Raw genomic sequence first — 13,892 nt, 5'->3', positions numbered from 1 at the left:
GTAAGAACACATAAGAAGGCTCCCAGTGGTTATCGATTTCTGAGTGGAATTATGTTATAAATAATACAATACAAAACTAGATTTGTTAATGTTAAGATAGTTGTTTAACAGAATTATGATTTTTCAGCTTTGTGCAGTGGCAGTTTCGTAGCCAATGAGGTTTATCCAAGGCGCGATTATTGCTAATTGAAAATTATGATTTTCCTAATTTATAATTGTTTAGTATTGGTAGACCTTTCATTATCACACTGAGATACCTTATTATCAGTCTAGTGCTTTTTGCTGTGGTTCTGTTCCTTTTATTTTCCTGTTAGCTCCACAGTAACTTTTTAGTAGTCGTTTCTCTTGGACATCTGAAGAGCAGTTTTTTCCTGCTTGAGGTCTCAATCTCTCAACAACTGACCTAACTTTCTAGGAGTCTTTTGAATCCTGGGAATCCTCTAGGAATCACAGTTTCCTTCAAAACAGGGCAAGCAATGGTCGTAGAGATACTAACTTCAATAAGTATTATTACCATAATTGGAGTAATAAGTGATATTTTGGTGATTGATTGACTTAGCTGTTGTCAGTGTCAGCAATATACCAACACAACAATGATGATCACTTATGTCCCAGGGCCATAAGGTAGAAAAGCTCGTCTTTTTGTTTGAAAAGTTTATGCTCTTATTCCTTATGCTATATTGTCTCCCATAACTTTAGTTTAGAAATGTAACTCAGAGAGTCTGATAAAATTTGTAAAGTTAGTATATATTTTATCAAAATGGTTAAAAGTGCTAGATATGTATGTTTTGTGTATATCTTACTCCTAAAAAATTTGGTATATCGCCTGCATTAGACCTTTGCAAAAGACACGGATTCTTATCAGCTCAGAGTCACAGAGAAAGTATGTACACCACATTGCTTTAGGACTCAAGTGTCTTGATTTCTTTCTAATGGAAAGGAATGACTATAAGGCAACTTGGTATATGCCACTCTGTGTCACATGTTTTCATTTTGCCACCATGGTTTCAGGTTTTTTGAGACGGATCTAGTGATACTTTTTCTGTCTTCTTTTCCTCTTTCTTCAAATTACCTCAACTTATTTTTTAAAATGTTGCCATTAAAAAATGCTCTCCTAGTTCCCTTATCAATGTTATTGCAAAGAGGAGAGGGAATGAAACTTCTTTTAATATGTTCAAAAGAGAAAAAATTGTTGTAAGACAAAAAGGGAAATTATAATTATGTACTGCATAATGACATTTCGGTCAACAGTGGACTACATGTGTGATGGTGCACCCATAAGATTATAGTACCCTATTTTTACTTTACTTTTTCTATGTTTAGATACACAAATATATGCCATCATGTTACAGTTGGCCTGCACAATTCAGTGTAGTAACATGCTGTACAGATTTGTAGCCTAGGAGCAATAGGCTGTATAGCATATAGCCTAGGTGTATAGTAAGCTATGCGATACAGGTTTGTGTAGGTGCACTCTATGATGTTTGCACAATGATGAAATCGCCTAAGGACATAGGCCTCAGTAATCTCTGTCCCCTTCCATGCTGTGGGAAAGAAAACAACTGCCTTAGGGGAGAGCCACCTTTCAGTGTTGACATATTCTTAGGACAGATCTAGATTTCAGCTAAAGGAAGAGAGGAACATTTGGAAAAAAGATTGAGGGTATAGGTAGACTATTTTGTTGATGGCAGGATGTGGGTTCCAGAAAATGCTGTGGAAAAGATTGAGGAAAGATTGGAAATGGGGTCAGATTAGGGGAACAGTAAAATCATATACGATGAGAGTCCTGGGATTTGGGGCTTCTCGTAGTTACTGAAATAATTCAGTGGGGCTGTGGGGGTTGATAGAATTAATAGAGATAGTCTCCAAAGTAGAATTGTGGCCATTTGTGTTGGGAGGAAGGAAGAGCAGGTTTTGCCAAGAGTAACTCTTGGCTCCTGTCGGTGGCTGTGTCAAGGCCAGGGAAAATGTCTTGTTATTAGCAGCAGTCTTCAGTAAGAATAAGGCCTGGAGATCCTTTGGGGTGTTCTCTTTTGAAGCACACTGGTATAATGAGATTGAATGAGAATTAGCAGATTTTATTATTTTGAGAAAGATGGCTTAACAATTTGGATAGTTATTTGCCTAAGTATTCTGAATATCTTTGTAGCTCGTTACAGAGCTTTCACATTCATTATCTTATTTGATATGATTTCCTAATGATTTACACATAAACATGTGAAATTGGTACCTTTAAACCCCAATTTCAGATAATGTGATAACTTAATTTACATGTTCTTTTATTGCTTGTGCCACGTCATAGGATTTTTTGCTCAGAATCCTCAAAAAACCTCCTCTCTTACTTAAGGTGAAACTCAAAATCCTTACAATGCCCTCTACAGCCCTCTGCATTTTGGTTCCCTGTTACTTCCCTCCATGGTATAACCTTCACTCATTATATACTAATTTAATAGTTCTCTATTTGCTGTTTCTTGAGCATGCCAAGTGTGATTCCATTTCAGGGCTTTTGTACTCTTTGGTCTTCTGGAACTGTTCTTTCCTCAGATGCTCCCTTGCTTTCTTCAGAATTCTGCCTAGCTGTTACCATATCAGGGGACCTTTCCTGATCTGCATCAATAGCCATGTGTCTTGCCAGTATTCCCTATTACCCTACTTTATTTCTATAGCACCCATCACCATCTGACATATATATTAGTTGATTTATTCCATGTCTTGTCTGTCTCCCTCCATTAGAAAGTTCAGGTTCCTTGAGAATAGATAATATGTTTATTTTGTTCACTGGTGTATACCAGAGAGAGAAAAGTATCTGATTATAAATCATTATTTGTTGGTTGAATTAATGAATGAGGCAAGTTGAGGCAGTTGGTTTCAGAGGTTGTAAGATTTGTCCAACTTCTCATTCCTGGTGATGGAATGGGAGACTACTAGAACTTTCTGATTCTTAGCTCATTGCTCTTAACATTGCAATACACAGCCACTCAGTGTTTATGGTTGGCTGGGTACTTGGTTTAAGTATCATTTGGTTTATTTGAGTATCGTAGAACATTAACCTATGTTGTTATTTTTCTTCCAATGTAGATGCCAGAAGAAGAAGCTTTCTGTGTATTTGTTAAATTAATGCAAGACTATAGACTTCGTGAACTTTTTAAACCAAGTATGGCAGAATTGGGCCTTTGTATGTATCAGTTTGAATGTATGATACAGGTAAACGTGCAGTATTGATCAAAAGACATGTTGCCTTTATATTTTTTCTTATCTTGTTCTGAGTGCCAACTAAGCAAATTTAATGTTAAAAGCATTAAAGCGCTTAAAGAAATAAATGTTTTAATTACATGATCGATTTTTGGTTGGTTGACATACAGTTTGACCAACTTTCAAGTGAAGTGCTACCTTTAGGTAGATCACGGTCTAGAACTTGACTCCAGTTTTTGTATTCAAACCTTAAGCATTTCTGCCAAATGTACTATAAACCCTTTACCTAAGCACATGAACTTTCTTATTATATCCTGTTATTGTTACATAGTCTAAGCTCTTTTACAGGAGCTTTATGATATTATCACACTGACATCAATCCATTTACTTTGAGACTGTCTTGTCTCTTTGAGTCCTCACCCCCGCCTTTTTACTTTTATCTTACTTTTTTGCTAGCCTGTAATTTTTTTTCCTATAATGTTTTCTTCTTATGTTGCTAATTAAAGACAAGATATCTAGTGACTGTATGAAAATGGAGAGAATAGGAGCAGAATCAAAATCAAGGGAAAAATACCTTTGAAATATTTTACCTTTCTGGAATTTAATTTTTATATTTTATATATTTAAATAAGTTTGCTGTAGTGTAAGTATTTTCATTTATTTAAATTTCAATTTCATTTACATTCCAGTTTCAATTAAATGAGCAGAATTGTAAAAAATAGGTTAATGATTCAGCTGGCATGAGAGCCATTTTTATTAGTTTCCTCTCTCCTGGCAGCCTTATAAACTCCTGTTTTTCCATCTGTGATGGGAGCAAGGGGATATGTAAAATGTTCTTACATTTTATTTTTATTTTTTAATTGACATGCAATAATTGTGCATTATGGGGTACATATTTTTTGTTTTTATGTATTTTAAATAAAAAGCCAGAATAGGTCTTGAGGTTTATTTATTTATTTATTTATTTATTTATTTCTTCGGAGACACAGTCTATTCTAGCTTTGTCACCCAGGCTAAACTACAATGACACAATCATGGTTCACTGCCACCTTGACCTCCTGGGCTGAAGTGATCCTCCTGCCTCAGCCTCCTGTGTAATTGAAACTATGGGTGTACACCACTGCACCTGACTAATTTTTTATTATTTTTTAATTTTTATTTTTAACATTTTTTGTAGAGACGGGGTCTCACTATGTTGCCCAGATTGGTGTTGAACTTCTGGGCTCAAGTGATCCTCCCACCTCAGCCTCCCAAGGTGCTGGGATTACAGGCATGTGCCACTGTGCCTGGACTTGAGATGATTCTTAATTAACTCTTTTCCTGAAATAGTAAGCTTGTTTTTAGCAGCCTTAAACTCTCTTGGTGTTATATTTTCAATTAATGTATGTCATTTATGGCCAGACGCAGTGGCTCATGCCTGTAATCCCAGCATTTTAGGAGACTGAGGTGGATAGATTGCTTGAGTCCAGGAGTTTGAGACCAGCTTGGACAACATGGCAAAACCTTGTCTCTACTAAAAATTTTAAAATTAGCTGCACATGGTGGTGTGCACCTGTAGTCCAGGCTGCCTAGGAGGCTGAGATCAGAGTATTGCTTGAGCTTGGGAGGCAGAGGTTGCAGTGAGCCAAGATCGTGCCATTGTACCCTAGCCTGGGTGACAGAGTGAGACCCTGTCTCAAAAAAAAAAAAAGTCTCATTTATGTTTTGAATTACTAGAGTTGCTGAAACAGCTGTATTTTGAATATTTTTCCTATTCTTTAGGAAGGTAAGAATAGGTGATCAGTGGTAGATAGTGCCTGAAAGTATTTTAACATACAGTTTCTTTCCTTTTTAAATTTTTTTTAATATTATAGTTGATAGGAAAGTATAGAAAATATTAGTCATCCATGTATCCAACAGGATTAAACAAATATAAAACTTTTATTTCCGTTTCTTTTTATTAATAAATGTTATATTCAAAATTTGAACCTCACATGTCTGAATGTTTCAATTTCTACATCTTACCTTTTCATATGATGCTTGTTCTAATCTTTATGTTTGGTATAGGCTAATCTAGTATAAATATAATGATCTAATTTAAAATGCTCAATTGTACTATGTTTTAACTAATTATTTTCTTCTCTTTAGGAGCATCTTCCAGAGCTCTTTGTACATTTTCAATCTCAGAGTTTTCATACCTCAATGTATGCATCATCCTGGTTTCTGACTATCTTTCTTACAACTTTTCCACTACCAATTGCCACGAGAATATTTGATATTTTTATGTCTGAGGTAAGCTAATGGAGAGACAAGAAGCAGGAGCTGAGCAAAGGGGTCATTGAGTTTGTGAGAGCAGGGCAACAAAGAGAGCAATGAAGGAAAGCCATGTGTCCCATGCAAAAGTGCTTACATGGATAATCTCATTTAAACCTTTTAATAACCCTATCAGGTAGATACTGTTTTTATTCTATTTGTTAGATGATAGATAAGGAAGCTGAGACTTAGAGAAAGGTTAAGTAGCTTGTCGGTGAACACACAATACATAAGTGATGTTGTAACCAGGATTCAAACAGGCAGTTCGGAGCCTACACTGTTAATCATACTTCTTTATCACCTCCTAACTCATACAGTGAAAGTTAGAGGTAAAATTTGTCTTACAGTTAATATTGTTGCAATGCATCTGTTATCCAAAGAGAAAAGACATAGTAAGCGTGTTTCTTCTATTTTATGAACACGTTGCAGGTTGTTGTCCTTTTGCCAGCAGCACATAGTAGTAATCCTTTGTTTTCTAGTCTGTGAACTCAATATTAGTTGTTATTAATTACATCTTGGGAAAATCAATTTGTAGTACCTGTCTAAATTAGTTCAGATCAGAGTTGGCCAAGTATGATTCATGTACCAATCAGATGGACAGATTTTTGTGCCAAATCTGTCTTTTCACGCCTGTTTTTTTTGGTTGGTTGATTTGTTTTTAAATAAAGTTTTCCTGGAACACAGTGCTGACCACATATTTACATGTTGTATATGTCTGCTTTGAGTTTGTAGTGGGAGAGCTGAGTAATTTTGACAGACAGTGTAGCCCACCAAACCGGAAATATTTACTCTCCGACTCTTTAAAAAATGTTTGCCAGCCTCTAGTTTAGATTCCTAAATGTTTACCTTAGTATTATTTGAAGTGACTTGTTTTTGTTGATGGAAGAGTAAGATAAATTTGGATTTATTTAATTTGTTTCCTTGTTTCCTCAGGGTTTAGAAATAGTGTTTCGAGTAGGATTAGCACTTCTTCAAATGAATCAGGCAGAACTGATGCAACTTGACATGGAAGGGATGTTACAGGTAAGTTCATAATTCTTTCTTTCTTTTTTTTTGAGATGGAGTTTCACTATGTAGCCCAGGCTGGAGTGCCGTGGCATGATCTCGACTCACTGCAACCTCCATCTCCCAGGTGCAAGCGATCCTCCCCCAACCTGAACATCCTGTGTAGTTGGAATTACAAATGTGCACCACCATGCCCGGCTAATTTTTGTGGTTTTAGTAGAGACAGGGTTTCACCATGTTGGCCAGGCTGGTCTCAAGCTCCTGACTTCAAGTGATCTGCCCACCTTGGCCTCCCAAAGTGCTGAGATTACAAGCATGAGCCATCGTGCCCAGTCCATAATTTCTTTAGTGCCTTTGGATTTCACTATTAATAGCACTAAATCATTCTTATGTTTTTCTTTTATTGTATCTTAGCACTTTCAAAAGGTCATTCCACATCAGTTTGATGGAGTCCCAGACAAATTAATCCAAGCAGCTTACCAAGTCAAATACAACTCAAAAAAAATGAAAAAGTAAGTATTTTATATATTTTTTGGAAATTCAGTGGAAGTGACAAAACATTCTACAGTTTTCCTCCTTAGGTTATAGAACTATATTATTTTCTTTGGTAGTATTGGTTTCAATGTAACATAAAGCTAATGATAGAACGTGCTACCTCTAATAGTGGTATATGAGACTAGCATGTACTACCTTTAAAACTTTCCTCCTTTTCCACATTGACTGGAATTAGGAGTCTGGAATGGATATACATATTTGAGGATGCGGTTATTTTTTTAAAAAAACTTTTCTAGTATGGTCCCATTCATTGACATTCTTTTCCTCTTAGTTAGACCCCAAAGTGTCACTTAAGTTCAAAATTAGCATAACCAGCAAGATAGACATGAGGTATGGATTGAGAACTTAAACATTTATTTATTTATTTTAGAGACAAGCTTTGGCTCTGTCAACCAGGCTGGAGTATAGTGGTGTGATCATGGCTCACTGCAGCCTTAAAATCCTGGGCTCAAGTGATTCTCCCATATCAGCTTCCTGAGTACAGGAGGTACACTCTTTCTACTAAAGTACAGTTGTACTACAGGCGCACACCACCATGCCTGGCTAATTTTTAAAAATTTTTTGTAGAGACAGGGTCTCACTATGTTGCCCAGGCTGGTCTCAAACTCCTGGGCTCAAGCGATTCTCCCACCTCAGCCTCCTAAATGTTGGGATTGTGGGTGTGGCTGCTGCACCTGGCCAAATTTTATTTATTGTGCTACTTTCTAATGAAGATTTTGTTGGTATGTGTGTCATAAAAGTTCAAAATAAACAGTCTTGGTTCATTAGTTTTATTTTTGAATCAGATTAAGAGTATTAATTAAAATAATAGCTGTTATTTCTCTAGCTTCCAGTACTTAATTCTTAGCCTTAGGTCATAGTTAGCTTTTCTGATACTGTACTTTCTATGGTACAAAATGCTTTAAAATGGTAACAGTACTTTATGCTAGCAGTTAGCAGTGTCTTTTCTACTGCAATGTGAAATTACATTAACATATATAACATACTACTTTCATGGGTATTCCTATTGTACAAACTATATTAATGAATTACTTTTGGTGTATTAAATAACCACCATCATGTTGATATGTTTTAAATAACTACCATCATGTGGAGACATCATATAGACCAAAAATCTGCTGTGCCTTATAACTGATAAAAAGGAATCATCGCAATTTTTTTCACTTGGTAAAACCACATTGAAATCACACTAGCCAGGCAGAGAATTTATTTTACTTTAAAAGTTTGATAGAGAATGAGATTTCCCAACCTTCTTGGTAACTAATTCTCCTTTTAGATCTTGTCATATGTACAATCCATTTCTGAAATTTTAGTTATCCTGTTTACTTACCAGATTTCTGGCCCCCTAGTTCTTTCACTTCCTTATTTATGCTCTTTGCATTCTGCTTTATCAAGATCTCTAGACTGACGTGTAAAAGCCTTCTTCTCATATGAACAACTGTACTTCCTCTGCCCTTTTGTATCCTGTATTCATGTAGCCAAGTGTTATTGCATAGTTACTGAGATTGCTGACAGTAAATTATATTTCCAGTGGCCTTCCATGTATATTTATATTAGCTTTCATTAATTATCTCATTCCTCACAGTGGTTACTGCAAACCTTACCATTCTTCCCAGTTTCCATCCCCTTTTTACCATATTTAACTCTCAGCAGATTACCTTAGTTTTAATTCAACCATCATTTTCAGACTTCCTGAACTTGCTGTCTTCCAGCTTTAGACTTAGCTGTGGTTTTTTTCTCTTTTTGTAATACCATGTTTTATTCCTTTATACTACTTCAGAATACATGATGTTATTCATTCCCATCTCTTCCAGGTCCTTGCTCCATTAATTATTTCTTCTGTCCTCTATCTTTAGCCTCTCTCTGTTGTTTTATTTTCTTCAATCTTGAGTTCTGACTTAGAAACAACCTTCCTCAACATAGCATTTCATTTTTCTTTTATGAAGCTTAGCTATGAAGGAAAGAATAGATTTTACTCATAGCTACAGATCATGTTCTATTTGCCTTTTTTCCCCTGGGAAAATTTTCAAACATTCAGAAAAATAGAATAATAAATATCCATTGCTTATTGTCTGTATTTAGTGATTGTTAATGTTTTGTCATATTTATTTTCTTTCAAAATATTTCTAAGTAAAGCTCAGAAATTGTGACACTTCACTATTTAGTATATCAGTATTCATTTCCGTAAAGTCATTTGCTTCCTTTATCACATTACTTTTGCCACTTAACTATAATTCCATAATATTGCCTAATACTCAGTCTGTGTTCACATTTCCTCAGTTGTGTCAAAAATGTCTTTGCCATTGATTGCATTGTATTCAGTTGTTCACTTACATTTTAAAAAAATTAGATCACCACCACCTATTCCAATCTTTCTTTTTAATATATTGACTTGAAGAGACCAAGTCAGTTTTATGGAGAATACCCAATCTGAAGGATTCATCCTCTGATTATTTCCTTTTCTGTAAACTGGAGGATAATGTGAAGTCTTAATTTAATTAAGTACAAGCATTTCTGGCAAGAATACTTAATAGGTAATACTATCTACTTCATATTCATCTTAAAAGATGCATAATATCTGTCTGTCTCACTGTTATTAGAGATGCCATGATTGGTGGCTAGATTGAAGTAATGACAGATTTCATTATTATAAAATTATGTTTTCCTTTTTGGCACCTAGTAAGTACTCTGTATACTTTGGCATTGTAAGAATTTCCAGTTCATTATGACCTTCCACCTCTTGGCATACTCTGCTCAAAAGTATTATTGAGGGTCAGACACAGGAGGTCACACCTATAATTCCAGTACTTTGGGAGATGGAGGTGGGCAGATCAGTTGAGGCCAGCAATTCAAGACCAGTCTAGGCCAGGTGTGGTGGCTCACACCTCTAATTTCAGCACTTTGAGAGGCCGAGGCAGGTGGATCACAAGGTCAGGAGTTCGAGACCAGCCTGACCAACATGGTGAAACCTTGTCTCTATCTTTAAGGAAAAAAAAAAAAAAGACCAGTCTAGGCAACATGGTAAAGTCCTGTCTACCAAAAAAAAAAAAAAAAAAAAAAAAAAAGACCAGAAATTAGCCAGGTGTAGTGGTGTGCATCTGTAGTCCCAGCTACTCAAGAGACTAAGGTAGGAAAATCACTTGAGCCTGGGAAGTCAAGGATGTAGTGAACCATGATTGTCACTGCATTTCAGCCTAGGCAACAGAGTGAGACCCTGTCTCCAAAAAAAAAAAAAAAAAAAAAAGTAGCATTGGGGATACTTTTCATGTTAAATTATTTTATTTAGGATAACAAAAGCATAATTTTTTAAATGTCATTCTTCTTAACATTTATCAGTCAGCTTTCTTCATAACCTTTTCTTCACTAACTGCAGCTAACTTCATTCTCCTGGAAACACTTATAAAGACTTCATTATTTTAACCAGGCATGGTGGCTCACACCCATAATCCCAGCACTTTGGGAGGCCCAGGCAAGAGGATTGTTTGAGCCTCAGAGTTTGAGACCAACCTGGGCAATATAGCAAGAAATAAAATAAGCTAACCACGTGCCTGTAGTCTTTGCTACTCTGTAGGCTGAAGTGGGAAGATTGCTTGAGTCTAGAGATGGAGGCTGCAGTGAGCTATGATCACAGCACTACACTCTAGCCTAGGTGACAGAGTGAGACCCTCTCTCTTAAAAAAAATGAAAAAACCTTAATTATTCCCTGTAATCACCAGTTTCCAGAGAAAAGAGTTAGTGGGAATGGTGTTCTTTTAAATTAGTCTATTCTTTTGCAGGGGGCATTATTAAGGACTTACAGGCTTATATTCAGAATGTTTTAAGGTTACAAAGTAAACTATGTTCAACATCACAAAATTTTGCCACAGTGACAATAATTTACAGTCTAACCCAGCAGTGTATGAGTTATTGTGGCCAGGTGCAGTGGTTCACATCTGTAGTCCTTGCACTTTGGGAGGCTGAGGCAGGCAGATTGCTTGAGTCCAGAAGTTTGAGACCAGCCTGGGCAACATGGTGAAACCTTGTCTCTACAAAAAATACAAAAATTAGCTGGATGTGGTGGTGCATACCTGTGGTCCCAGCTACTCAAGAAGCCAAGGTGGGAGGATCACTTGAGCCTGGGGGATCCTGGCTGCAGTGATCCATGATTGTGCCACTGCACTCAAGGCTGGGTGACAGAGTAAGACCTTGTCTCAAAAAAAAAAAAAAGTGTTTCATTGTTCTACCTTGTACTCAATGCTTGGTTATTCTTAAATTTTACCAATCTACTGAATATAAATCTGATTTTCTACTTAATTTGCATTTCCCAGATTATTAATAAGAGTAAGCATCTTTTCATATGTTTATTTGCCTCAAGTTTTTCTTTTCTTTTTCCTCTTTTTTCTGTTCCAGTGTCTACTTCATATTGCTTTGACTTTTTAGTGGTTACTAGTTGTTTATAATCTGGATCGTAATCTTTTGTCAGTATTAAAAGATAAGTCTCGTCTATTTCTACTAAGTATCAGTCTTGGAATATATAATAATCTCACAATTGGACACCTCAAAAACACCCAAGCTTCCTGTTGGTTGGAGGGTAGCAGCACAGAAAAGTAAATGGCTTATTAGAAGCAAATATATAACAGATTATTAAAATTATATGTTAGAGGTACCCAACCCATATGTCTTCAGACTGGGATATGAAGTCTGCTGGGTGTCAGGAAAATGTTCAGAGCTTGATTAAGTAAAATTTTAATTTCTGTCTATATTCTTTTCTACAGTTTGTCTGATAACATTTCCACAGTAGAGGTGTCTTGGTTCTCCTTCACACTTTCCCTTTTATAGCATGCCTTCTTCTACTTTATAAAGGAAGGAAAACCTGTCACCCAATCTAGATCATACTATCGTACATTACTTTAGTTTATAAAAAAGTCTCTGTGGCTCCAAACAAAAAGAACAATTTCAAAATGACTTGCTCTTGAGAAAGTATCCCATGAGAGTGCAAAGCATGAAAAATGGGATTTTTCTAATTTCTAATTTGAGTTTCTAACTTTATCTGGCTGACAAAGGCAAGACTGCTTTATCCTTCTTACAATTAGAAGTCAGAAGTGGAATTGTGATCATGGGACAAATTATTAACACATGCTTATTTGAATTGAAAAGTGAAGGCAGCACTTTAATGATAGGAAGTAAGTATAATTTGATTCACTGGTCAAATAATAATGACTGCCTTTGCCAGTTAGGTCCTAGAGTAGACGTTGTCGATAAATAAGAGAAATCTCACTTAAGTTGCAATGGAAAGATTTTAAAGTACATATAAATTACAACTATATGTCCTTTTTAACTATATTTACACAAGATAAAACAAAATTTAGAAGTCTTTAAAATGTAGGTGAGGAAACATTCTTTTAGCAGATACGTGAGCAGAAAAATAAGACCACAGACATGGCACAGGATGATGGCAGAGGAGGAAGTTTCAGGTAGTTCTCTAAAGGAGATGACACCTGAGTACAATTTTGAAGAACTTTGTTTGTTTTTGAGAGACAGAGTCTTGCTCTGTCGCCTAGGCTGGAGTGCAGTGGCACAATCTAAGCTTACTGCAACCTTTGCCTTCCAGGTTCAGACCTCAGCCTCCTGAGGCCGGGACTCCAGCTGGGACTACAGGCATGCGTCACCATGCCTAGCTAATTTTTTGTTGTTGTTGTTGTTGTATTTTTAGTAGAGACTGATTTACATTGTGTTGGCCAGACTAGTCTTGAACTCCAGACCTCAGGTGATCCACTTGCCTCAGCCTCCCAAAGTGCTGGGATTACGGGCATGAGCCACCGTGACTGGCTGAAGACCTTTGTTTCTAATTGCTAGGGTTAAATTATGACTGCAACAGAAAATCCCTGCTGATATGGAACTAACTGAAATACAAAAAAATGACACAGAACAGATACACAGGGTAACATCCATCGATGAAAGTGCCATGAAGGAAACAAAGCTGGATAAAGGACATGGAGTGATGGGGCACTCTTTTAGACAGGGCTCACAGGCTGATAAGGTACCATTGACAGACACCAGAGGGAAGTGAGAGGAGGAGGCATGGGATTATCTGGGGGAAGTATATCCTGTAGTAAGATAACAGTAAATGTAGAGACTGAGGCAAGAATGTGATTGATACATTCAAGGAATAGAAAAGTAGTGAGAGGCTGGGCACAGTGCCTTATACCTGTAATCCCAACACTTTGGGAGGCTGAGCTGGGAGGATCCATTAAGCCCAGGAGTTTGGGACAGCCTCGGCACCACAGTGAAACCCCATCTCTACAAAAAGGAAAAGGAGGAAAACCGGTGGGACTGGAATAGCATAGGCAAATAGGAGTGTGGTGAGCAACAAAGTCAGAAACATGGTAGGGTGCTAGGGATATTTAAAGCCATGCCGTCTACTGTGGTAGCCACTATCCACATGGGGCTATGTAGACTATGATTAAAAATTTATTTCATCAATTATATTTTAAGTGCTAATTAGTCACTCACATGTGGCTAATGGCTGCTCTATTGGACAGCACAGATATAGCACGTTTTCATCATTGTTAAACATTTAGTTAGTTATTGGCCTCCTCATGGGCCAGACTTTATTCCACACCTGAGGGGAAACCAGTAGAGAGTTTTGAGAAAATTGACATGATCTGGTTTTAAAAGTTTTACTCTTTGCTGTAATAGAGGTTGGCCAGATGAAGAGAAGGTGGGCATTATAAGAATGGTAATAGGTACGAAGGCTCAGAGTTTCCCTTACTATATGAAAGTTTAACAGTTGAGTCTTAGCCGTTGACTTTTTTTTAATGAATTTTTATGTTGGTGTACTTTTAAACTTACTAAAAAGTTACAAATAT

General features: G+C 36.6%; 1 protein-coding gene and 1 pseudogene across 28 annotated transcripts in view; both read left to right on the top strand.

Moving 5' to 3' along the window:
- The window catches only part of EVI5 (ecotropic viral integration site 5), a 237,987-nt gene that overhangs the window by 86,829 nt on the left and 137,266 nt on the right, over window positions 1-13,892 (top strand). For all 28 annotated transcript variants that reach the window (XM_078332446.1, XM_078332459.1, XM_009001706.5 and 25 more), the window contains 4 exons: window positions 3,079-3,204; window positions 5,320-5,463; window positions 6,418-6,507; window positions 6,904-7,001. In XM_078332446.1, coding sequence (XP_078188572.1) covers window positions 3,079-3,204; window positions 5,320-5,463; window positions 6,418-6,507; window positions 6,904-7,001 — 458 coding nt within the window. The remainder of the gene's footprint in view (window positions 1-3,078; window positions 3,205-5,319; window positions 5,464-6,417; window positions 6,508-6,903; window positions 7,002-13,892) is intronic.
- LOC118143295 (U4 spliceosomal RNA) lies at window positions 126-254 on the top strand (annotated as a pseudogene).

This window comes from Callithrix jacchus, chromosome 7 (assembly GCF_049354715.1).
Source record: "Callithrix jacchus isolate 240 chromosome 7, calJac240_pri, whole genome shotgun sequence".
In the NCBI taxonomy this organism is placed as follows: Eukaryota; Metazoa; Chordata; class Mammalia; order Primates; family Cebidae; genus Callithrix; species Callithrix jacchus.
This window is presented reverse-complemented; position numbering and strand designations above follow the sequence as displayed.